Source organism: Vicia villosa, unplaced genomic scaffold (genome assembly GCF_029867415.1).
Source record: "Vicia villosa cultivar HV-30 ecotype Madison, WI unplaced genomic scaffold, Vvil1.0 ctg.000397F_1_1, whole genome shotgun sequence".
Lineage (NCBI taxonomy): Eukaryota > Viridiplantae > Streptophyta > Magnoliopsida > Fabales > Fabaceae > Vicia > Vicia villosa.
Window position 1 is genome coordinate 656,446 of NW_026705178.1, and position 26,835 is coordinate 683,280.

Genomic DNA, 26,835 nt, shown 5'->3' on the forward strand with positions numbered 1-26,835 from the left:
CAAACCAGCATTAAAAAAAAGTAGAAATGGTTTATTCAAAAATAAGTATAAAACAATAACATGAGTTAGATAATTGGTTCATACCAAATTAAACTCTAGAATATTTATTATTGTGCTTAAAACAAATTCAGTTATAAAAGTTAGGATTTCTTTTCTGAGCATCTAATTAAAAATTATAAAATAATATAATAAAAAATGTTAATTAAAGAGATAGAGAGAATGATTTAGTAAAAAAGAACAGAGAATTTTCAATATAAACTTAGTCCACAAGGATACGCTTCCTTTCAATTTTAGTGCCCTTCATAACTTTTCCTCTTTCTCTTTCTAAACCATTCTTTCTCCCTCATCAAAACATTCTTTTTATTATTTATTTGTCTCCTAAATGAACTAAAGGCATCACAGGCACACATTAGTAAAGGCAGCAAATCTCCTCCCCATTTTCATTCTTGAAGCTTCAAATCATCCGTTGCAATGGTTCTTCAAAGATACATTTTCATGCTTGAAGCTTCAAAATAAAGAGTTTCCAATAAAAATATAAACTTTCATTCTTGAAGCTTCAAATCAGTGGCAATGGTTTTTCATCTTCTTTTCATCTTCTTCGTTTACTTCTTGGTAGCCACAAACTCGTTGTCTAGTCCACCTTCTAAATCCAAAACAACCCTCACTTCAAATGAAGATGTTAAATTATTTTTTTTCAAACAAACTTTGGATCATTTTAACTATCTTCCAAAAAGTTATACAAAGTTTAAACAAAGATATTATGTAAACTTCAAGTATTGGGGTGGTGCTAATTCTAGTGCCCCAATACTTGTCTATTTGGGAGCAGAAAGTGAAATGGAAATGCCAGATGAAGAGTTTTTGACTGATTATGCTGCATCCTTGAATGCTTTACTGGTGTACATTGAGGTAGTAAATATGAAACTGTTTCTTTATTACTCAATGATGATCTTGGTTTTACACATTCTGATGTTACTTCTAATTTTCTCGTTAGCATCGCTACTACGGTAACTCGGTTCCCTTTGGATCAAAGGACAAGGCATACAAGAATGCAAATACATTGGGCTATTTAAACTCAGAACAAGCCCTAGCAGATTACGCGGCCGTGCTCATAGATTTAAAGAATTCATTACATGCTCAAGAGTCGCCTGTAATCGTGATGGGAGGATCGTATGGCGGAAGTTAGTTTCTAAAACCCCCTTATTTTAAATTCTTCAATTTTGTTGTCTATATGACTTTTATAAATTGATAACATTATTTTTAACATTGATTGTCGATTATGTTGTCTTCTTATTCCATCTTTATTACATACTGTATGAAAAAACACATTGCATTGGTGGCTAATAATATCTATACTTAAATGAAAACACATTGCATTGGTGGCTAATAATATCTATACTTAAATGAAAACACAGTGCATTGGTGGCTAACAATATCTATACTTAAATGAAAACACAGTGCATGTAATTGCTCAGAGTGTAAACAATTCCTGTGAGGTGGGAGTAGTGAGGAGGAGAGGAAAATTAACTGGAGTGGGATAATGTTTGTAGACTGATAGAGGAAGGAGGCATAGGAATAAAAAACACGAGGATTAAGTCTAGGTAGCGGGCTAAGGTGGTTATCTTCAAGAACAGGTTAAGTTATTGGTAATGGTTGGTTATCTTCAAGAACAGGTTAAGTTATTGGTAATGAAAATTTCGAACGTGTCCAGACCTTGGAATTTTCATTATAGTTGGTTATCTTCAAGAACAGGTCAAGTTATTGGTAATGGTCGCCATACTATCTTCTGGAGTGATAGGTTTGTTTTTGCTTTCTAACTATAAAAATAAGAAAGTAGGTGATTTTAGAGTTATGGAGAATGGGAAGAACTAGTGGAGATTTAAGAGTTAAATCGGGATGAGGTTGAAGATTTAATCGCCTTGAGCAATGGCTTGGAAGGAGTGAAATTTAAAGATATCGAGGAAGACCGGTGGGTGCGGATGGATGGAAATTAGCAAGGATACACAGTAAAAGAGACGTATATATAAGGTTTTAATATCAGGTGGCAAGAAAGGAAAATGATTGGCACTGGATGTTGGATGTTGATGATTCTGTCCAGAACCAGGTGGCAAGAGAGGAACTGGTGGAGCTGAAAGAAATTCTGGCAGAAGTAGAACCGAAAAGATTCGACAAGGATGTCTTTGTTTGGCCGTTGGATGGCTTGGGAGAATTTATGGTTCGGGAATACTACAGAAAGTTAATCCAGGATTCAACCGTAGAGGTAAATGCCCCTAATAATAAAGAAGCATGGAATGTAGTGTGGAATTCTTGGATACCGTCGAAGGTAAAAATCTTTGCGTGGAGATTGATTAAGAATAGACTTGCAACAATATATTAGCTTGTCAACAGAGGTATATTAGAGGATAACGAGAATTCTTTCTGTGCGTTTGGGTGTTTGGAGTTGGAAGAGATACACCACCTGTTTCTTAATTGCACCATAGCTAAAGGAGTGTGGCTCAAGATATATGCATGGTTGGGGATTGTACAATTGGGAGAAACATCTTGCTGTAATCACTTGTTGCAAATGGTGGGGACCTTGAAAAGAGACTGCTCGTCAAGGAGAGTGGGAGTAATTTGGGCAGCAACACGCTGGTGTATTTGGAAACAACGAAACGATGTCATATTCAACAATGGGGTGGGATGTGTTAGTGATTGCGTTAAAATGAAATTGGTAGCTCATCTTCTGTTTGAGTATCGTTGGCTAGGATATTAACATGACATTCCAAAATAATAGTGAAGCTCAATTAGACCAATTTGAAGGCTTAAGTGGCTGGGGTTATTTGCAGTGCTTGTTTTTGGATAACTTGGAGAGCAAGGGAGGATAAGATTTATCACAACTATCTGCATAGATAAATTGGTTGAGGAGGTAAAGCAAACGTCATGTAACTGGTTACACAGAAAATCTGTTAATTTGAAATGCATGTATGAGGGGATTAAACTAACTATTTCGGTTTAGGGTTTAATTTTGCTGAATCAGAAGAACCCAAGCTACTGCGCTGTTTATTTCTGTAAAGTTTTTGTTTATCTGCAGACTGGCTTAGCAATCGCTATTTGAATGTAGCAGCAGCAGATCCTGTTGCAGTCTACCCTCCAAGTATTCTGCTCTGGTGCACTGATTCCTCTCATTTTTTTATCTTATTTCAAGTAGTCTTAGGTCAGTCACAGTTGTTTTGGTTTTGGTTATATGGATGCGGACATTTTGTTGGGATTTGAAGTCTGCAGTCTAGCTGGGTCAATACGTGTTTGTAGGTTGCCGCTGCTACATGGGCGAGGAGCTTGAAGCCTTGGAGGCTCTAGGCTCTTCTGCAGTTGTGCTATCTGGTTGTATTGTCCGGCTGTTATGTCTCAGCCCACAGCTGCTAGCTGGTGGGCGGGCCAGGCTTGTATCAGATTGGTGGGTTTAGTTTTGGTGTGGATCCTGTGATTTTGTATTTTTTGATTGCATGGGTGGTGTGTTTATTGTTGATGTGGATGGCTGTTAAGGTGTTTCAGTTGGTGTTTAAAATGGGAATATAATTGCCTGTAGGTTTGAATTCTGTGGAATGAGGTAGTCTTGTATATAAGGTGTTGTCTTACTTAATGTTATATATTTGTTAATTATGCAGTGCTTGCTGCATGGTTTAGGCTGAAATATCCCCATGTGGCCATTGGGGCACTGGCATCATCGGCTCCACTCCTATACTTCGACAATATCACACCTCAAAGTGCCTATTATGATGTTGTTACAAGGGATTTTAAAGTAACTCACTATAACTTCTTTTTTTTATCTTTTATGTTATTTGATTAATGTATTTTATATGAAAAACATAGTTAGTTAAGATGACTTGACTTTAAATTCATTATTGGCATGCAGGAAGCGAGTGAGACATGCTATAAATTTATTCGGAACTCTTGGTCTGAAATCGACAAAGTAGCGTCTCAGAGAAATGGTCTTTCCATTCTAAGCCAGAGATTCAACACTTGCTAGTAAAAAAATAATATTTTCATTTATTTTCTTCCTCTTTTGTGTGAGCTATGATTTAAATTCAGTTAAACTTAATCAAACTGTTCTTTCTTGCAGTCCTTTGGAGCAACATGATGAGTTAAAAAATAACCTGAAGAGCCAATATTTCTACTCAGCCCAATTTGATTATCCTCTAGTCATGGATATCTGTAAGGGTATTGATGAAGCTGCTTTTGGAAGCGATATCCTCAGTAGGATATATGGAGGTGTTGTTGCTTTTCAGGGAAACAAGAGATGTACTACTAATGCCGATAAGTATATGGAAGACACATTTAATGTTTATGAGTGGCAGGTATATAATATACATAAATAATTATTGAAAGTTCTCTTTATATTATTTCAATTTTCTAGCACTTATCTTTGTGGAATTAAAAATGTTATGAATTAATGTTATGAATTATTATGCATTCAGAGATGCACTGAGATAGTGATGCCTACCGGCATAAAAGGAAATTCAACCATGTTTCAACCTATGCCTTTCAGCTTCAAAAACTATGCTAAGAAGTGCAAGAAAAAGTTTGGAGTCTCACCTCGACCTCATTGGATCACTACTTACTATGGAGGTCATGTAAGTTGTTCTATATCAAAATTCATTAAAAAAGTATTTAAATATCAGTTTCAATATTATGATTATATTATTTTGTGAATTATGCAGAATATGAAGTTGGTTTTTCGAAGATTTGGTAGCAACATCATATTTTCAAATGGACTTAGAGATCCTTATAGTAGTGCCGGGTAATGAAAATTCAAAAAAGTAAATTCATCTTGATTCTTTTAGTAGAATGCGTTAAAACTAACTATGTGACTTTTACATATTTCAGAGTTCTAAAAAACTTATCCGATAGTCTCGTTGCGCTTACTACCGTCAATGGTATGTATGAATTTGTATTATAAGAGTAAATTGAAGCAGTATTAAGAGTTCAGAAGTAATTCTTATGATTTTATATATCGAAATGTAAACCAATTTATTCCGAATATGTTTTATAAATATTAATTTTTCAGGAACTCACTGTATGGATCTTATGGTTGCAAGTGAAAGTGATTCAAATTGGTTGACTGAGCAAAGGAGGAAAGAGGTGGAGATTATGCATGGATGGATTAAACAATATTATGCTGATATTGATGCAGTAGGGCATTGAAATTCTAGAATAATGATATAGGATGAAAAAAGATTAATATTTTCCAAGATTGCTTCCGAGTTTACACAGGAAGTGGTGGTATATTGTCAAGGAACATTAGTTTTAATTACGAATAATTTACATTAATGTGTTTTTTTCCTGTCACCAATTTAAACCAATGTTATTTTTGCCAGTGAATGTTTTTATTTTTTGAATAATGCTAATGAATGGTAATGACCCATTAGAAAGATGACATTTTTGAAGACAACTTTACCTCATATTATTCACATTTTTATAATCAACCTCATATTATGGCTTATAGACTTTAACTACTAGTGGAGACATGTGTTTATCCTCCTTACCATCTGCATTGAGCTTTGTCTCATACACCCATTTTACTCGAATAGGCTTATGTCCCTATGAAATATTCGTTAATAATTCCTAAGTGTTATTTTTCTCTAATGCATTAACCTATTCATCCATGGCCTTATAGCATTTTATCTCTTTGATGGCACCGTGAAAAACAATGATATAAATTAAAATGAGCAATTGGATCATCAATTTTATCAACTCCACTATTCTCATGATTTTGCATCCATGCTGACCTTATCTTATGCGTTGGGGGTTTAGGTTCATTTGACACTTCATCTTCCACTTCTATTTGTGAATTTGGCGAGGAAGATGAGGGTGAATTTGAAAGAAAGTTCTCCTTCAAATCAACCCACTTAAAATCAAAGGTCAACATCATTCCATACCTTCAAACTAGAATCCTCTTTTCAAACAGTGTGAACCATAATTACATTATTAGAGAAGATGCTGGACCCCTCTGGCTTTTAATCGAAGAAGTTCCAACAAAGTGTGTAGAAGGAGCTTTTCACCACATGATTCTCTCCAAAGAGAACCATCCAACAAGACTCCCTTATGGATCAATGATCACCAAACTCTTAGCAACCTTCAAAATTGATACCTTGGACGAAGATGTAGACTCAGCAAACCATATGATCACATATATTGCGCTCAAAGAGATAAAGATTCTAGTCAAACGTGGAGTACTACATGATGACCAAATAATACAGGAAGAATATAATCTATAAGAAGTAGAAGACACAAAGATCAACAAAGTTTTGCAGATATGTCAGAACATAGCCAAAGATATGGAGAAGATCAAGAAAATAATCTCAAGGATGATGATACTTGAATAGTCTCACTTATGTGTTAGTGTGTTTGATTTCTTGTTATTTCGTGCTTTCCGTTCTATTTTAAGTATGAAAGTTTCCTTTGTACTTTGAATTATTATCAATTTTAATTAATAAAAGAGTATCATTTTCCTTTTCCTAAATATTTACTTGCTAATTAAGTTTTATTGAGACTTTGAATATGACATATATATATATATATATATATATATATATATATATATATATATATATATATATATATATATATATATATATATATATATATATTAACATGTATTAAAGACTAACATGCATGGACAATGGTGACTCTATCTCTAGTTAGTTTTCATATTTTACTGATATTTTAACATGTATTATCAACTTAATATTATTATTATTTTTATTTTTTTTTGAAAGAAAGGATATTTTATTTTTATTAATACTCACAGGTTAAATAATACAAAAAAAGTCCAATGGCCAAAACCTAGTTTATAGTAATAATTGGGCCGTATAACCTCTAAGCTTCCTAAAAGCCCAACTCTTGTAAACTATAGCATCTATAATGATATTTACATGGTCTATACTATTGGTATGATTAAAAACAATATTGTTCCTCCTACTCCATAAGGCATAGAGAGCTTCAGAAAACGCCATTTTAAGTAGCTTAGCTTTGCTACCCTTCCTCGAAATCTCCTGCAATATCCACTGAATTTCTCCATTCCAGGGCAGAGGTAAGTGATCATAGTTCAACCACTTCAGGACCTGTTTCCAAGTATCAGAATTAGAGGGACATTCAAAGAAGAGGTGAGATCTGCTATCTTCACTGCTCCTGCATAAACCACACTGTGTATCGGTCTTCCCATGACAAATGAGCCAAGTAATAAATTGAGCTCGAGGCATAGCTGATAAAAAAGATATCTCCAATCCACATTATCAGGCCTATCACTTAACACCCTATAAAGCTTAGTCATGTTAAATCTGTTATGAGCTAGCATATGATTCCAGTCCACTGGCACTTGCATTACAATATCCCTCATGTCCATAATCCTTTTAATTATCAACTTACTATTATTATTATTATTATTATTATTATTATTATTATTATTATTATTATTATTATTATTATTATTATTATTATTATTATTATGATATGAATTAAACTTTTCTCCAAGAAAAAAACTAAAATAATTGCACTGTATCAGGGGCGGAGCCAAGGCCCAGCTAGCCCGGGCAAGCGCCCGGGCTCAACCCCTATTTTCTTTGTATTCCCCCTATTTAATAGTCAATTTTTAGACAACTCAGGGGTAAAATTAGGGGCAAAATTAGTAAAAATAGGGTGTGAAAATTAAAACAGATGAGTAATCAATGGTGTAAATTTTTTGCCCAGGCTGCATAAAATTTCTGGCTCCGCCACTGCACTGTATAATAAATTGCGATTAGTATGTACACACCAATATATATTCCACTTGATTTCGATCCAAACAAATAAGAATTAATAATTGGGCATTTACTTGTCTACTCTCTCCATCCTCTTCTATAAGCGAATTTTATTTTTAGATTAATACAATAAACGACGTATTTGGACTACATATAGACTCGATATATTATTTATTGAATGAATAAAAATGTAAAATTTGCTTATAAAAGAGAGACTCGATATATTATTTATTGAATAAACTTATAAAATAAAATTTGCTTATAAAAGAGAATGGAAGAAGTATCTTGTTGTATTTTGTTGGTTTATCCCGAAATTGGCTGTACTTGTACCTTTTGTCGAAGTTTCCTTATACTTTATACTTTGGCCGATAATACATTCCTATTTCTATAATGTATTTTATTTTCCTCTTAAAAAAAATAATATTGTAAAATGAGTTGATATCAAAATGTACATACCATATTTATTTAACGGAAATTTAAACCATAATTTTTTTAAAAATTTTAAAACAATATTTAACATAAAACAAATGAACTATTATTATAAAAAAAAAAAAAACTAACAATTTTATTTAAAAGAGAAATCAATTTACATATTCCACTTGTTTTGATACAAACAAGTAAGAATTAATTATTGTGCTTCCAAGGTGAACAACAACAGCGATCTTCAAGACAAGCTCCACCTCCAGGATACTTCAATGATTTACAATAATTAAAACAATCCTCTTTACTTGAACAATGCACTCCTTTGCCATAGCAATGCATAAGAGGGAGGTTGGCTGCAATCAATATTGTCTTGTTAGAACTACGTATCAACACATATTGTTCTAAAAAATACAAAATAAATTGAGAAAAAAAAAAGGTATTATTTTTGTTGGAGTTCAATAAAAATGTAATTACCTTGAGCTGAAATGGAAGCAATGAATAGAATTGCAATGAAAAAGAACATGCAGTTGATATACATAGCCATGTTCTATGGAAGATGGAAAAATTACAGATACTCTATAAGTTACTATTGTGTTCTATTTATAAGAAAAATCTCTAGGATAAAAGATTTTTTTTTTTGTTTCAACGAAAGAAATCATTTAATATGAAGCAAAATAAATAAATAATTAAGTGAAATAATATTGACTAATAATCTATAACAACATATAACAGCAAAGTACTTAAAATACGTTTTGTTTAAATTTAATTAAAATCTTTTACACATTACTACTCTTACTACCCATTTAACAATTTCAGTTTTTATTAACTTTTAATTGGCAGTTTCTTTATTCCAATAGGCACATTCTTGAAAAAAATTAATAGTACCTTTGATTTTAAAACGGTAATTGCAGTTTTTTTAACATAAAAGAAACACGTCATTGGTGCAAAATATGGTCTTGTCTTGTGTATTTACTCTTAAAGAAAGAGAGAAAAAAAAACATTTCATATCAAGAAAAGTGATATTTTAGTGTTTAAGTTTTTTCTATGAGTTTAAAGATACTGACAATGTAAACTAATTTTATACATACAATCAATCAAAATTTTTACAATTGTTATATGATATTAGTTTTTTTAAATTAAAATTGTGTTTTAATTGAATACATATTTGTAATTAGTTGACAGTCTAAAAATATTTTCTACAGTCGGTCCATATTCCTTTTTCTCTTGGTCTATTATATGCATTGTTATTGAAATTCAAATGTTGAGTTTGTTTCTTAAGGTAATATAATTTAGAAAAACTTATTTGCAATATTGGTCAAAATCTTGCCTCTCTTATATAGTTTTTTTTTTGTGTGTAAAATAAAAGAGACGGTATATGACACTAAAACAATGGCAAAGTGATTAAATAGATGGTGAAAAAAATTATTTTGGACATTAATGAAGATAATAGCTTTCCTATAAATTAAAATTCAACATATCAAAAAATGAAATAACAAAGAGCATCTCACTTTTATATATCCATTTGAATTAATAGCTGCATTCTTTAGATAATAGAAAACTTATCAAGCTTTTGAATTTATATACTCGTCAAAGATTTAAATCTATCGATCATTTATAAGCAACCTAAAATACTCATCAATATCATTATGTATCTCTCACATCAGTGCTCATGTGTGTAGACCCCAGCAATATCATCTCCTACAATATAAGTAAACTTACATGCAAACCCCAACAACGAAAAATACATAGAAGAGAGAGAAGAAGAATCAAACATCTCTCACAGTGTTACCGTTTCAAAAGGATGTGCATCCAATTGTCATTTATCTTTCGAGTTTATTATGACAAAATTTGAAAGCATTTAATTTTAAAACAACTTGACATTGGATCAAGTATTTTAAATAATTATGAAAAGACTTGAATTAATTGGAAAATGAACTTGACGTTGAATTAGGAATTTGCATTGCATTTGATTAAATTAAGAGTGAAGACCCATTTTGGTCCCTCACAAAAACTACAGAACTCAAATTAGTCCTCCACAAAAAATAGGACCCGATTTAATCTCTTACAAAATATAACCGGGTCATATTAGTCCTTCTGGGGATATTTTTTTCAAACCGGTTTTTTCTTCTACTTTTAAACCGTGACTGGACCGCCAAGTCGTATTTTATTTTTCATTTTTCATATTTTAAATACTAAATTGATTTTTATTTTTAATTTTGATTTTATTTTTAAACAATTCAGATTTTAAAATACAAAAAAAAAAAGATTTGTTCTGAAAAGGACATTTAGGTCACATCCTATGCCTTTACCACTATGCCAACGTACACTTGTGACAAATAATTTGCATGATTTATAGTAATATTAAACAATTCTAAATTTAAAATATAAAATATAAAATTTGTACCCATGAGGTCTCAAACTCAAGTCCCTTCAAATTTAATGATAGTCACTTTATTGTAAATATGAAAAGTAATCTAAGAGGGGTTGCATGAATTAGATTAATTGATATTAGTGAATTTTTCTTGATAATGAATGTTAACAATGTTTTGATTTTTTTGAAACTATTATAACAATTTCGAAAAAATTAGAACAATATTGCTAACATTCATAATCGAGAGAAATTCACTAATACCGATTAATCTAACTGATTCACCCGCTCTTAAATCACTTTTCATATTTACAGTACAGTGAAGTGACTATCATTAAATTTGAAGGGACTTGAGTTTGAGACCTCATGAGTACAAATTTTATATTTTATATTTTAAATTTAGAATTGTTTAATATTACTATAAATCATGCAAATTATTTGTCACAAGTGTACTTTGGCATAGTGGTAAAGGCATAGGATGTGACCTAAATGTCTTAAGTTCGATTCCTTTTCAGAACAAATCTGATCTTTTTTTTGTATTTTAAAATCTGAATTGTTTAAAAATAAAATCAAAATTAAAAATAAAAATCAATTTAGTATTTAAAATATGAAAAATGTAAAATAAAATACGACTTGGCGGTCCAGTCACGGTTTAAAAGTAGAAGAAAAAACCGGTTTGAAAAAAATATCCTCAGAAGGACTAATATGACCCGGTTATATTTTGTAAGGGATTAAATCGGGTCCTATTTTTTGTGGAGGACTAATTTGGGTTCTGTAGTTTTTGTGAGGGACCAAAATGGGTCTTCACTCTTAAATTAATTTGAAAAATAGGTTGATGTTAGATCAAGTATTTTTTATTCTTTTTGTGAAATAGTTAATTTTATTTCTAATTCTTAAATTAATTATAAATATTATGTTAATATAATGTTAAAATTAAAGATAAAACTAATATGAAACATTAACACTAAAATAAACTAAAATCATCATAAAAAATGAAAATGAAGCAAACAATAAAAAACAAGAAACTAAAGAAAAATGGGCCAAAGAAATAAAATAAAGGCCACAAAAGAAAGTCAGAGGGGTGTTAACAAAACCCAAGGTGGTGTAGGAATGAGTAGGTGAAGGCCCAATAGCCTTGCCAACCAACTCAAAAGTCAACCTAATTGAATTACCTTACAGGTGTAGGATCTAATGACCTTCCAGTAAAAGGAGATCAAAGAGATGACACACACACAAGAGGTTTAGGTGTGGGAGCTTACCCAACCCTTTAGTTGACTGAAGAAGTCAATTGGATTAGGGGCCATTATCGTGCCATGTGTCCAAGATCAATGGAAGGGAAAATTTTTATTGAAATGAAAAATCCTCATAAACTTCTCATTTTAACAATCATGTCTCTATCCTAATCTCTCTCACTCTAGAACTTTCCGACCTTTCTCTTCATAAACCCCCATAATTCATATTCTCTATTGTGTGTTGATTCATATTTTCAAAAGTGGAAGATGACTTCCAACACTTTTTCTAACAAGACTTCCAACCCTAACTCATGTTCAAAGACTAATCGTCTCACGAGGAAGATGACTTCCAACACTTTCTCTAACAAGAGATCTTTCCTAAACACACCTCCATCATTTTATGGTGATAGGTTTGAACTATGGAAAGTGAGATTTAAAATTTTATTCAAGAGAAAATGAACACGCAAGGCAAAGAAAATGAGTGTTTTATTCATAAGTGGTTTTGTAAATTTAGAAATTATTCATAAGGCATAAGCTCAAAGCTTAAATAGTCTTCCATGTATTCATCTAACTTTTTCAAAACAACTCTTGTGGTTTCCTTCAAAAGAACAATATAAGTAGTTGAATGATCTTCAGAGAATTCAACATCAAATGGAGGAGCTTCATTTGTGGGAGGATGTGAAGAGGAATCAACAACTATTTAAATCTTCGAAATAAGAAGAGAGAAAAAGCCACCACAAATGAAGAAGAGACAACCTCTAGAAGAACTTTTGAAGAATCATCTTTCAAGGAATAAGATGAAGTCGTCTTGGAAGTATCTCACGAGGAAGATGATCATGAGGTAACAAATCTATCTTACAAACACTTGTTTAAGCTTAGTTATAAGCACATTGAAGAAAATGATAAGATTAAAAAGCGTAACTTAGACATTAAGGATTATCTAGAGGTTCTTGAAAAGTGTAATGAAACACTTAAGTTTGAAATAGCGAATATTTGAAACTCAGCTAGAACATGTGAGATTTGTGTCTCGATGAAAAAAGAAGTCACATATTTTCATGAAACCCTAATTAAATTTCCTAAGGGGGAATAAAAGCTTGACTTGATCTTATCAATTTAAAAGTCTTCCTTAAATTAAAGTGGACTAGGTTTTACAACCACTAGAGCACGTATTATAGAAGTAAATAAAAAAATGAATCGACTTATTTATAAATTATGTCATTGTAATATATTTGTCCATTTAGATCCATTTTGTTTTGATAAATTGAAAAGGTCTAAAGGTAGTAACCATAGACCTTCTATAACCACTAACGCGCTAGGACCCAAGAAAATTTTGGTACCAAAGGTGAAACCCTAGTATATATTTGCAAGGATGCTTTGCAGATCGTGTGAAGTCTTAGCGTATATTAAATGAGGCTTTGCAAAGCAAAGGGTATACTCTCGAGTATATCAAGTATACAATAGGTTTTTATTTTAAGTCTATGATTCATGGATATTCACTAATGAGTAATATCAATAACCGTGATTAAAACAAGTCTCTTGTTGAGGATGGTCTCCACATCTCTAATCTATGATGATCTTCTAACCTCTTAATGGATTGAGCTGATAAGTCTGTGTTGAACTTATCTACATCGTTGTTTCACCAACTCTAGTATCAAATTATCCGTAGAGAAAGACATGTCACATTATGTTGGCATTCCCTCGAAACAGGCAGGTTTTATCAAGTTTTCTTGATAATTGAGATAGAACACTATTTTAAAGTTGAATGATCGAAAACATTTGATTAATCCTTTAAGATAGCGTGTTTAATTTTTTTCTTCATAATTTAAAATATTTTTGCTAACCAAGTAGATGAGTTCTTTAGTGTTTTAAAGAAAAGGGTGTAAATTAGTTGCCTAATGGTGTAAAAACTAAGAAATCCAAAGCTAAATTCAGCACAAGGTTCTAAAAGCATCAAATAGGCCAAACAGAAAAAGTCCAATTGATAAGAACACCGTGGCACACATATTTAAAAATCCTATCTTATTAAAACTTCATTTTTCAAGTAAATCAAATTCCCGCAACGATGAAATTTGTAAAAAAAATTCCTTGAAGATTTGATTATCTAATTGATTGTAGCCTTAATCAAATTGAAATGCGGTTGAGCTTTTGGAAATAGTTGGCTCTGAATTTTACTAAAGGCAATCTCCATTGATTTTGTGTAAGGTTTACACAATAAAATCTCTAGAGGCTTCGCGCACGTGTGTGTGTATGTAAATATATATATATATATATATATATATATATATATATATATATATATATATATATATATATATATATATATATATATATATATATATATATATATATATATATATATATATATCATTTCATTTAGATCGAACTTTTATAATTTCTGGTGTCGTCTCTTTACCCTTATCTATTTATTTTCCGCATATTTATTTTTTGTTACTATTGTTCAAATATTTTTTTCAAAAATATTTTTGAACTCCAAAAATGAAAAAAATTATTTTTAAACTATCGTTTTAGAAATCCCCACAATTCACCCCTCTTATGTGTGGAGTCATATGTCCAACGTAGTCATAATAGAAGGTAGCATAACAACTTCAACCGCTTATGCTTTTAACAAACGATTCTTATGAATACACCTCCACCGTTTAATGGTGAAATGTTTGATATATGTAAAAAGAGAATAAAAAAATATTTTGAAGCTATTAACTTTAAATTATGGAATATTTTTTATAAATGGTCCATTTGTTCCAACTCACTTTGTTAATAGTGAAGTAGTAAATAAACCCAGTAATCTATAGACTATATGAGATAAGAGAAAAGTAAAACTAAGTTTTAAATCCAGGTACTTGATTATAAGTGCATTAAGAATTATAGAGTACCTTTATTTTAGTTGTAATACTGACAAGGAAGTATGTGACACTCTTGAAATGATATGTGGAGATCAAGAGAGGATAAACATACCTATTCAAGAAAACGAGACACCAAGTGAAAGTGAAGGTTATCTTCAAGGATAGCTTTCAAACAATTAAATTGTTGAAATCTATTTAACAAAGTCTGTTTCTAAAATATATCTTAGATTCAATAACTGTTAGAACAAGATTTGTTCTGATCAATATTCTTAGTTTTGATGATAACAAGGATATGAATTTTGTATGAGATAATGTGGTACTCTAATACTATGCAATTTCCGTTTCAGGAATTATACAAAGAGTATACACAAAATCAGCGCAAGAAGCACTGACTCAGAAGGTTCAGCATGCAGCATCAGAACATGGTCTGGCAAGACATCAGAAGATGGTCAAGCAGAATCAGAACATGGATCTATGGAAGCATCAGAAGAACTTGATATCAGAAGCAGAAGCACTGAAGTTCTCATGGTATCACACTCAGAAGCAATTCAAGGTCAGAAGACAAGAAGATGCTCTGCACCAAGCTGTTTGACTCTGATGATATTCAAACGTTGTTTACACAAACATCAGATCAGAAGCAAGTACTAGATGGCAGGCTACACTGACTGACAAAAGGAACGTTAGAATCTATTAAAGGCAACGTCAGTAGACACAGCAAAAACAAGGCTCGAGGTAGTTGACAAAAGAGTGAAACATTAAATGCAATGCTGTACGGATTACGCAAAGCATTAAATGCTCCCAACGATCATCTTCTCAAGTGCCTATATATATGAAGTTCTGATGAGAAACAAAGTTACGAACTCTGAACCAAAACTTGCAGAAACGCTGTCAAATTCAAAAGCTCTCAAACTTCATCATCAAGCTCACTACATTGTTGTTGTAATATATTAGTGAGATTAAGCTTAAACTTAAGAGAAAATCACAGTTGTGATTATAGCTTTATAAGAAGCATTGTAACTCTTAAAAGAATTCATTTACATTAAGTTGTAAGAACTAGAGTGATCAGGTTGTTGATCAGGATACTCTAGCAAGTCTTAGCAGGTGTCTAAGCAGTTTGTAACTAGAGTGATCAGGTTGTGATCAGTATACTCTAGAAAGTCTTAAAGGGTATCTAAGCAGATTGTTCCTAGAGTGACCAGGTTGTGGTCAGAAGACTCTAGAAGACTTAGAAGTTGTCTAAGTGGAAAACCATTGTAATCTCGCGTGATTAGTGGATTAAATCCTCAGTTGAGGTAAATCACCTTGTCAAGGGTGGACTGGAGTAGTTTTGTTAACAACGAACCAGGATAAAAATACTTGTGCAAGTTGTTTTTATCTTATAAGTCTTTAAACTACACTTATTCAAACCCCCCCCCCCCTTGTTAAGTGTTTTTATATCCTTCAATTGGCATCAGAGCGCCGGTTCTAAGGTGCAAGCACTTAACCGTGTTTAGAAAAGATTCAGGAAGAGAAAAACGCTTCAGTAAAAGATGGCTGGTGAAATTCCAACAAACGCACCTACATCCACATCTGGCTCTTCTGAGCAATACAATGGAAATTGTAACAATGGTTATACTAGACCACCAATATTTGATGGTGAAAACTTTGAATACTGGAAAGTTACTTTCTTGGTCTAGATGGTGAATTATGGGATCTTCTGATGGATGGTTACAAACATCCAGTTAAAGCTACTGGCGTATGGCTTACCAGACAAGAAATGAATGATGATCAAAAGAAGCAATTCAAAAATCATCATAAATGTAGGACTGTTTTGCTGAATGCTATCTCTCATGCTGAGTATGAGAAGATATCTAACAGGGAAACTGCCTATGATATATATGAGTCATTGAAAATGACCCATGAGGGAAATGCTCAAGTCAAGGAGACTAAAGCTCTTGCTCTAATCCATAAATATGAAGCCTTCAAGATGGAGGACGATGAAAACATTGAGAAGATGTTCTCAAGATTTCAAACGCTAACTGTTGGATTAAGAGTTCTGGACAAAGGCTACACCAAGGTTGATCATGTAAAGAAGATCATCAGAAGCTTGCCCAGAAGATGGGGTCCAATGGTGACTGCATTCAAGATTGCAAAGAATCTGAATGAGGTTTCTTTGGAAGAGCTAATCAGTGCCTTGAGAAGCCATGAGATAAAGCTGGATGCAAACGAGCCTCAAAAGAAAGGTAAGTCTATTGCATTAAAATCTAATTTTAAAGAATGCACTAACGCTTTTGAGGCTGAAGAAGAAGATTCTGAAGAATCAGAATCAGAAGAAAAAGATGAACTATCCATAATCTCCAAAAGGGTTAATCAACTCTGGAAAAGCAAGCAAAGAAGGTTCAAGAACTTCAGAAGTTCAAAGAAGCCTGAAAGAGGAGAATCTTCTGGTGGCAGAAGATCAGATAAGAAAAAAGTTGTCTGCTATGAGTGCAATGAGCATGGACACTTCAAGAATGAATGTTCAAAACTTCAGAAGGAGAATCCCAAAAAGAAGTTTCATAAGAAGAAAGGTCTTATGGCAACATGGGACGATTCTGAATCAGAATCAGACTCTGAAGGCGAGCAAACCAACTTTGCACTGATGGCCACAGAGGATGATGGATCAGAATCTACATCAGAATCAGATTCTGAAGAGGTATTTTATGAACTATCTAGAGATGAATTAGTTTCCAGTTTAACTGAACTTCTGGAACTCAAGACTCACCTTAGTATCAAATACAAAAAGCTGAGAAAGAAATTTGAATTTGAAACTAAGAAGCTGAAGTTGGAAAATTCTGAACTGAAGGAAAAAGTTTTAAAATTATCCAAAGATAGTGGATCTCCTTCTGGTTTAGAAAAATCCATTCCTAGTCTCAATCATATTCTGAAAGAATATGACTCGAGCTTCAGAAAGTTCTTATCTAGAAGTATTGGCAGAAGTCATATTGCTTCTATGATATATGGTGTTTCTGGAAACAGAAGGTTTGGTTTTGGCTATGAGGCTGATACCTCACATAAATTTGAACCCGTTGATGATTTGAAAATCACATACAAACCTTTGTATGATCAGTTCAAATATGGCCATGCACATGATATTAGGCTCACTTCTCATGCACAAAGTTTTAACACTGTACACACCAAGAAGCATGTGACACAACCTAAGAAATATCATGCTTTCAAACCTAAAGAATATCATGTTATTCCTCCTGTTAACTATTATGCTAAACCCAAGTTCAATCAGAACTTGAGAAAGACTAACAAGAAAGGACCCAAGAAATTGTGGGTACCTAAGGAAAAGATTATTCCCGTTGCAGATATCATTGGCGGCAAAGAAGACAAAGGAAAACATGTCATGGTACCTGGACTCTGGGTGTTCTCGACACATGACCGGAAGAAGGTCTATGTTCCAAGACCTGGTGCTTAAATTTGCTGGAGAAGTCAAGTTTGGAGGAGATCAGAAGGGCAAGATTATTGGCTCTGGAACCATAAGTATTGGTAACTCTCCTTCTATATCTAATGTTCTTCTAGTAGATGGATTAGCTCATAATTTATTGTCCATAAGTCAATTGAGTGACAATGGTTATGACATAATCTTTAATCAAGAGTCTTGCAAGGCTGTAAGTCAGGAGGATGGCTCAATCCTATTTACAGGCAAGAGAAAGAACAACATTTATAAGACAGATCTTCAAGAACTTAAGAATCAGAAGGTAACCTGCCTTATGTCTGTTTCTAAAGAGCAATGGGTCTGGCACAGAAGATTAGGACATGCTAGTTTGAGAAAGATTTCTCATATTAACAAACTAAATCTTGTCAGAGGACTCCCTAATCTGAAATACAAATCAGATGCTCTTTGTGAAGCATGTCAGAAGGGAAAGTTCTCCAAACCTGCATTCAAGTCTAAGAATGTTGTTTCTTCCTCAAGGCCGTTAGAACTCTTGCACATTGATCTGTTTGGCCCAGTCAAAACAGCATCTGCCAGAGGGAAGAAATATGGATTAGTCATCGTTGATGATTATAGCCGCTAGACATGGGTAAAGTTCTTAAGACACAAGGACGAGTCTCATTCATTGTTCTTTGAATTCTGCACTCAGATCCAATCTGAGAAGAAGTGCAAAATCATAAAGGTCAAAAGTGATCATGGTGGCGAATTTGAGAACAGATTCTTTGAGGAGTTCTTCAAAGAAAATGGTATTGCCCATGATTTCTCTTGTCCTAGAACTCCACAGCAAAATGGAGTTGTTGAACGAAAGAATAGGACTCTACAAGAAATGGCCAGAACCAGGATCAATGAGACCAATATGGCTAAGCACTTCTGGGCAGAAGCAATAAACACTGCATGCTATATTCAGAATAGAATCTCTATAATACCTATTCTAAATAAGACTCCTTATGAATTGTGGAAGAACAGAAAGCCCAACATTTCATATTTTCATCCTTTTGGATGTGTGTGTTTTATTCTGAATACTAAAGATCACCTTGGTAAGTTTGATTCTAAGGCACAAAAATGTTTTCTTCTTGGATATTCTGAACGCTCTAAAGGCTACAGAATATACAATACTGAAACATTGGTTGTAGAAGAATCAATCAATATCAGGTTTGATGATAAGCTTGGTCTTGAAAAACCAAAGCAGTTTGAGAATTTTGCAGGTACAGATATTGACATATCAGAAGATGAAGAACCAAGAAGCAAAGCTCCAGAAGCTGAAAGTCTCAGAAGCAATGGATCAGAAGATCAAGTTGCTGCATCTTTAGAGAATCTCAAGATTTCTGAAGAGCCAACAATCAGAAAATCATCTAGACTATCATCAGCTCATTCAGAAGATGTAATCCTTGGAAAGAAAGATGATCCTATCAGAACTAGATCATTTCTAAAGAATGAAAATTAGAAGCAGTGATCAGAATAAGAAGGTGTAAAGTCTATTCAGAACAACACAGCTGTCATCAATTAGTTTCTGATGGTGAACACGTGTTTGTACGGTTGGTAAAAAGCGTGCAGTTGAGGAGACGCCGCCCTAGGTAACTGTGCAAATCATTTCACTTTGTCACATTATCTCTCCTAACGTCATTTCTCATTAAATGCATATTGATGTATTCTTTTTTTAATCATTTCTTTTAAAACAGTTTTCTTTTTACTTTAATTTTAATTTCTTTTTCAAACCTTTTAAATAACCCGCTTCATCTTCATTTCATCTTTTTCACTCTCTCTCCGTTTGTGTACCTCTCTCTCTGCATTTGTTTCCTTCAAACCCTAGTTTCTAATCTGAACTCAAGCATAATCATCATGTATTCATCTTCAAGTTCATCAAGCCCAGCAGAAAGACTCACCTCTACTCAGATTCTTCTACGCAAGTATGGGTACGCCCCTCTGAAAACATGCATGATTCCCACTGTCGAACTGGAAGTTCTTTATGAATCTGCTGTGGATGATGAAGAAGGTTGCACCGGTCCTCAACTTGGAACGGTTAACTGGTATCAGGTTGAACAACAAATCTCTCTTGCTTTTGGAACTGAGTCTCATAAAACGGGTACTTTAAGGCCGTTTTATCAAGTATGGGCTGAGATTATTCTGGGTTCTCTTTACCACAGAAAGAAGTTATTCTCCTCCTCCGCCTACATCAGTCCGGATCACAAGTATACTCTCTTATGCATTGGCAGAAAGATAGAACTCAACATCTCTCAAATTCTGTTTGAGAATCTGAAAACTTCTATTGTTGAGTCAAGAGAAGAAGAAAGGGCAAAGTACCCTCATATTCCAAGGAACACTATTCCTTTCGCCAGAATGGTATCTGACATTCTGACTGAAAGCAATTTGCTGGATTCCATCAGGACCCTTGATGCGTCCCAATTTCTTGGATTGGTTCAAGGTCCCGTCTTCAACGGTGTGGATTTGTTCAGACTTGATCTCATCCAGACGGTATCTTTTGTTGGTACAAGCTTTCCTGACATTCTGTCAAGAAGAGTTCCTGTTGAAGGTTTTGTCACTTTGTTCCATCTAGAACTTCACAAGGCTGTCAAGCATCACTTGGAAGATTCTGTTAGGAAACAATCAGAAGTTGATCCTGCTTGGATCCGTGGCAGAGTACTTCTGTCCAAAGCTGATCTTCAGAAGAAGGATCAGAAGAAACAACAGGCTAGGCTAAAAAGAAAGGCTCAAGAAGATGAGGTCAAGCAAGCCAAGAAGTAGAGGGTCACCTATGATCCTGACAAGGAGAACACTCCAGAATATAGGCAGCAGAAGATCAGAGATTCTTTTCGCACTCCCAGATCTGCAAATGCTCCTTCTGCAATAGTTACCAGACATGTTTTTACTCCTCCTTCTGTTCCTCAATCTTCTACCCAACCACCTCCTTCTGAACCACAAAACAACTTCTCTATACCAAATCCTCTTCCACCTTCTTTTCCACTCCTGTCTTAAACCCTACACCTCTAAGTATCCATCCCCCAACTCCTTCTAATAAACCATCCTCATCAACCCCCATCATAATAATTCCTTCTTCTCCTACCCCTATCACAGATATCCCTCCATCCTCAATCATCCCCACAGATGTCCCATCTTCCTCAAACACCACACCTCCACCTTCTCTATCCCATCCCCTACCTACTAGAAAATCCAACCCCTACTGCCTTCTCTACCCTGACTACAAATTCACCTTCAACCCACCTGAACCTGAACCCCATATCTGCCTGGAGTTGTTCAGACATGAGGTGATTAGCAGTCTGGACCTTCTGAAGGATGCTTTCCTCAATGGTCTTGATGATGTTTCTACGAGAAACCTCTGGAGAAGCTTTCGCCAGGATTTTCAAGTAGGAGCAATGGGAGTACAGAAGAGACTAGTGGCTGCTGCCCCTGGTTATGCTGGTTATCTTCTGGAGGGTGATAATGGTATCTACTATCATCCCCTCAGAAACAGTGTTGCTGCTGAGGAGAAGCCGTTTGTGGATGAGTTGGAAAAAGCAAGAATTGCTGCTGGAATGGAAGCTAATTCTTGCAGGGATATTGTGGTCTGAAGACCTCAATATCCTGTTTTGCTTGGAGACTTCAGGACTCTCTTTGACTTTCTGAGGGAAAATCCTTCTGTGGAAGACCCAAGCTTGGTCATTCCAGAAGTGGTTGACTCACCAGAAGTTGAAGGACCTTCTGCTCCTAGGAATCTTGCTGCCATTCTCCAGGCACTTGAGAATGGAGATTTTAAGGTTCCTGCTGCAGAGTATGGAGATGCTTCTATGTAAGAAGCAGATGCTGACGATCATGTTGCTGAAACAATTCCTGTTTGAGGAAAATCCTGCAAATGATCTAACTATGGAAGTTGCGGATCACAGTGCCATTCATGTGGATAGAAGTTGTGAAGCTTCTTCTGATGAACCTTCCTGTCTTGCAAGGACTCTGGAAGTTATTCAGAAGAACCAGGATGAGCAGAGATCAATCAACGCTGAGTTTCGTGCTTTCATGGAAAGGCAGAATGAGAGCAACAGTGGGATTCATGATATGCTGGCCAAGATCATGTCGAAGCTAGGGTCATCTTAGATTGAGTCTTAGTTGTTTTTCTCTTTTGCTTTGCTGCATCTGTTTTTGCATCTTCTTTTTCCCTTCCTCTTGTACTTCTGAACCTCTATTTCTATGAGCTTAATGACAATCATCCTTTTCTTCTATGTGCTTGTTTTGTTTTTCATCTGAATCTTTTATGTTTTTGATGTTATGACAAAAAGGGGGAGAAAATGTGATAAATGATCTGATTTATATTATCAGTTACTGGGAAGAAAGTCCCTACATTTCTAACAGAACTTGCAAGATCTGTGTTTCTAAGTGTTTTGCAGGATTGAAGACAATCTTAAAGGCTCAACACCAGAAGCAAAACCATGAGGAAAAGCAATTCTATAAAGAATCAAGCTCTTGGAAACTGAAGCAAGCTGAGTGCTATGAAGCTTCAGAATCAGAAGCAAGAAGGAAGAATGTTATGATATTCTAATGATAGAATATGCTCTAACTTATTCTTGGCCCTTATATGCTCTGATATATTTGTTTAAGCTTTATTATATATGATCGGATGCAGTCTGTATGCTCTGATACATATTTTATGTCCTGATTCATTCATGCTGACTATTGTCGTTTAGTTTGTTTTGTAACATTTCAGGATGTAGAGATGCTCTGATGATGCTCTGGTACATTCAACAATGTTCTGATACAATCTAGCATGAAATGACTCAAGAAGAAATTTAAGCCCTCAAGCTGTCCAATGGAAGCAAGAATCAAAAGCTATGAATATTATGCAGATCTAGGAAACTCAAGTTCTGAAGCTGTCCTATGGAAGCAAGAATCAGAAGCTGTGAATGTTCTGAAGATATAAGCATATGTGAACATCTCTACTGAAATGCTCAGGGAAGTCTTTTATTTATAAAATTCTTCTAGTATTTATTTCTGGGGGAGATTATTTATCTCAGGGGGAGACACATTCACACATTGTCTATATGCTTATGCTATAACTGTGTAATTGTCTTTAGCCGTCTGATATTCTGATTGCAAATTCATATCATTTATATATGTTTTTGTCATCATAAAAAAAGGGGAGATTGTTAGAACAAGATTTGTTCTGATCAATATTCTTAGTTTTGATGATAACAAGGATATGAATTTTGTATGAGATAATGTGGTACTCTAATACTATGCAATTTCATCATTCATCATATAAAACTTTTAATTACTTGCACAACGCCCAAAACGGCACTAAGAAAGGATTCACGGATCAAAAGATACGCTGTTTTTAAGTTTTAGAAAAATTCACACACAGCAAATTTCGCTCAGCGACGCAAGGCAGAAGCGAAATCCTTCAGACCCCCGCTTAGCGGACCTCTAGAAACGTCCAACAGAAGCGAACTACGTTAGGACCTCCGCTCAGCGGACCCCCTCCGCTCAGCGGACTTGCGATTTCAGCAAACCCCAAGTCTGTGACAGACCCTGCGATTTCACACCCTTTTCACCCAAAAACGATTCCAGACATCACATACAGGCATATAATCATCATACATTCAATTATACACCATAAAGCATCATTTAAACTCATTATTAACCAAATAGTTCACACAATTATCATCAATTCAAACCAATTATAACACCCTAACCTAACAATCTCAATGTCTAATTGAATCAATCCATACATAATTCTACCTATTACCTAAGACCACATGATAGGTACTAAAAGGAAGAGTCCCCCCTTACCTTGATGAATTTCTTGAATGCTCTCCTTCTGGTTTCATGTTCTTGCCTCTTTCTCTTCTCTTTCCCTTTTCACGTGTTCTTCCTTTCTCCCCAAATGGTTCCTTTTTCTTATTTTATGAAAATAAAATAAAATAAAATATCACAACTTAGTAAAAGGCCTAACCAATTAGCACCCCTCTTTTACTAACATCACACCATAAGCCCAATAGCCCTTATTCCATCATTTTCCAATTAAATCTAAATAAAATACTAAAATTCCAATTATTTAATTTAAATCCAAATTAAATTAATGAACTGAAATTATGGGGTGTTACATGTTCCATACTGTGTTAAGTAGGGTGTGAGTTGTAAGTTTTTCGTTTCAACCACGGTCTGGAAACTGTTATTGTAAGGCAGGCGCGCACCACATATCACAATGGTTATTCTTATAAATCGTTTTGATATATACACGTAGGTATTGGGTTTGAAACCCATCTGCAGCAAATAATTTAAAACATAAATTACTTTTGATCACGGTTACAATAGATAAATGTTGTTAAAAGTACACCCAGAGTTTATTATATAATATGTAGATTGTTTGTTTTTCCAAACACCTCAATAAAGAAATACAAGCATTCAAATTGATGAAGAAGTCTATAATCTGAAAAATAACTATTATCGAAAACCAACTTAAACAAACCATTGTTTTCTGATTGCATGCGTCTCGTCGTTCATTTCATGTTCTATTACATATAGATTGTGGTTTATTCGTCTAGCTCCTTCGATACATCGATATCTTCGATTATAGTTAAATATAAATAACAACAAGGCATTGGATAATCTGCCTCGTCATCATCACTTATCATTGTAATTTTTATGATGATAGATCATCATAAAAATTAAGATGATAAGTGTAGATGACAAGGTAGATTATCCAATTAATTGTTATTATTGCCAACGATTCTCCTCTAAGACAATCCACCAAACGATGAACCCAAGCTGGGCAAGGGGTGTCGTAAAAAACCTACCCGTTGTCACACTAGAACACATTTTGTCAAGCCAAAGAAAAAATATTTTTTTTTGTAAAATTGTTTAAGTCTCTTACTAGAAAAAAAGTAAAAAATATGTTGTTTCTATTTTTATTATATTATTAAAATAATAATTAAATATTATATTAAAATGAATTAATAGTTAAAATAATTATTACTAATATTTATACTTTAAAATATTATTTATTAATTCAAATAAATAAAAAATGAAAAGAAAAAAAAGCTCTTCACAAGATCGGTCAAGGGTTGGCCGAACCACGACTGAGAAAAAACAGTTTCACATGATCATGCAATAGTTGGACGAACCTTTCCTAAAAAAGTGACACATTAATTTATTTTTTTTAACTTGGGACATATAGGTATATTGTTTTCATATTTTTGGCGTATTAGTAAAAAAAATCCTAATTGTCATCTAACATCAATTTCAAAGGTTATATATACCACTGTATGGTGTATTAAACATTAAGAACATTTTCCAGGCTTAGCACACTAATACTGAAAAAGGAATGTTACAATCTTCTCTTAGATAAGAAATTGTCTTCTTAAAATTTACATGAAGTGAACTACCATTTTCATTTGTTAGTCTATAGTGATGATATTGGCATCCAAATTAGTCAATAGTCTTATCGAATGATAAATCTACTAAATATTAAAATAGAGATTTGGTATAGTAAATATTACCTCTACTATTTTTTATAAGAGACAGCTGAGTCAATAAAAATTGATTTATTTGACTAATATATGAAAAATAAATATATTAACATTTGTTGAATCAAGTGTCTTTTATAAAAGAGAAACGGACAAATGTACTTTATATTAAAATTAAATAATTTATTATTATTTTTTCAAAAATAACGCATTAAATATTAATTTTTTTTATAAAATATTTCTTTTTGACCAAAATAACGCATTTAACATTAAAAGAATTTATCAAATATTTCTTTTTGACCAAAACAAACTATCCCATTTAACCCTATTTAAAATTGATTCCAGTAACTGATAACTCCACTACTTGTCTATATAGATAGCCCATAACCATTTGTTGATGATTTATCAAGGTAACATGGCTACCCATATCAACCATCTGTTTATTTTCATTGCAATTGTGTGTATCGTTTCCATTTTCACTCAAGGTATCATACATGTTATTTTCATAATTTATTTTGATTTAGATTTTGATTTAAAACTAGTTATAGTGTAATTGTATCTCTATCAAAACATATAAACAAATAAATCATTTTATGAGAATGCTATTTTATTTTATGATGTTCGAATACTATGTTAAAACATAAAAGAATGCATATAAAAACAATTGCAATTATTTTATTTTTTTCTTTTAAATCTGTAGTAAAATCCTGAAAAATATATATTAGTTAATATAATTATAATTCTCTAATATTTATAAATTTTATATATATGTGGTATTAATTTCTGAATATAATAATAGGCACATGTAAAGTGGATGGTATAACAGAAACAACTAATGATTTTTCACCGCAAGACTGTGAGAAAGATCCTACTATATGTCCAAATCATCCTGAAGAATGTAATAAGAGTTGTATAAGGAAGGGTATTCGTTACCATAATGGTTGTCAAGGAAATCTATGTTGCTGCGGAGCATAACACATTTATGTCTACAAATTATGTACAAATATTATCTTTATGGCTATGGCTACCATTCAAATTAAATAAAAATAATACTTTTTTTTTAGTACATAGTCCAAACAAAATTTTAAAATAATTTATTGTGAATTCATGTGATGTATGTGTGGTATGATATGGGGGTAGTGTTGGATTAAGGTGATAATTCAAACTATTTAAATTTAAATAATTGAGTTATAATGATAATAATAATTAAAATAAGGATAAAGCTAACATGTGTCTTTGGGGCACATGTTAAGAAACCTAAATATAGTAAA

The 26,835-nt window shown here is 33.3% G+C and overlaps 1 protein-coding gene and 1 long non-coding RNA gene across 2 annotated transcripts; both read left to right on the top strand.

Moving 5' to 3' along the window:
• Positions 1 to 303: 303 nt before the first annotated feature.
• LOC131627708 (uncharacterized) lies at positions 304 to 5,350 on the top strand. Its single transcript, XM_058898546.1, has 9 exons — positions 304 to 906; positions 992 to 1,178; positions 3,642 to 3,775; positions 3,890 to 4,002; positions 4,097 to 4,331; positions 4,452 to 4,607; positions 4,695 to 4,774; positions 4,861 to 4,910; positions 5,042 to 5,350. The coding sequence occupies exons 1-9, from the start codon at positions 571 to 573 to the stop codon at positions 5,176 to 5,178; spliced, it is 1,428 nt and encodes a 475-aa protein (XP_058754529.1). The 5' UTR covers positions 304 to 570; the 3' UTR covers positions 5,179 to 5,350.
• Positions 5,351 to 25,936: 20,586 nt separating this feature from the next.
• On the top strand, positions 25,937 to 26,627 carry LOC131627709 (uncharacterized). The gene is made up of 2 exons (XR_009291554.1): positions 25,937 to 26,049; positions 26,364 to 26,627. It is a non-coding gene; the product is annotated as an uncharacterized LOC131627709 (long non-coding RNA).
• The last annotated feature ends 208 nt before the right edge of the window (positions 26,628 to 26,835 follow it).

Coding starts and splice junctions, on each gene's coding strand:
- LOC131627708 (XM_058898546.1), top strand. CDS start 571: ATGGTTTTTCATCTTCTTTTCATCTTCTTCGTTTACTTCTTGGTAGCC. Junction 4,003..4,096: donor CAGAGATTCAACACTTGCTA/GTAAAAAAATAA, acceptor TCTTTCTTGCAG/TCCTTTGGAGCAACATGATG. Junction 4,911..5,041: donor TGCGCTTACTACCGTCAATG/GTATGTATGAAT, acceptor TTAATTTTTCAG/GAACTCACTGTATGGATCTT.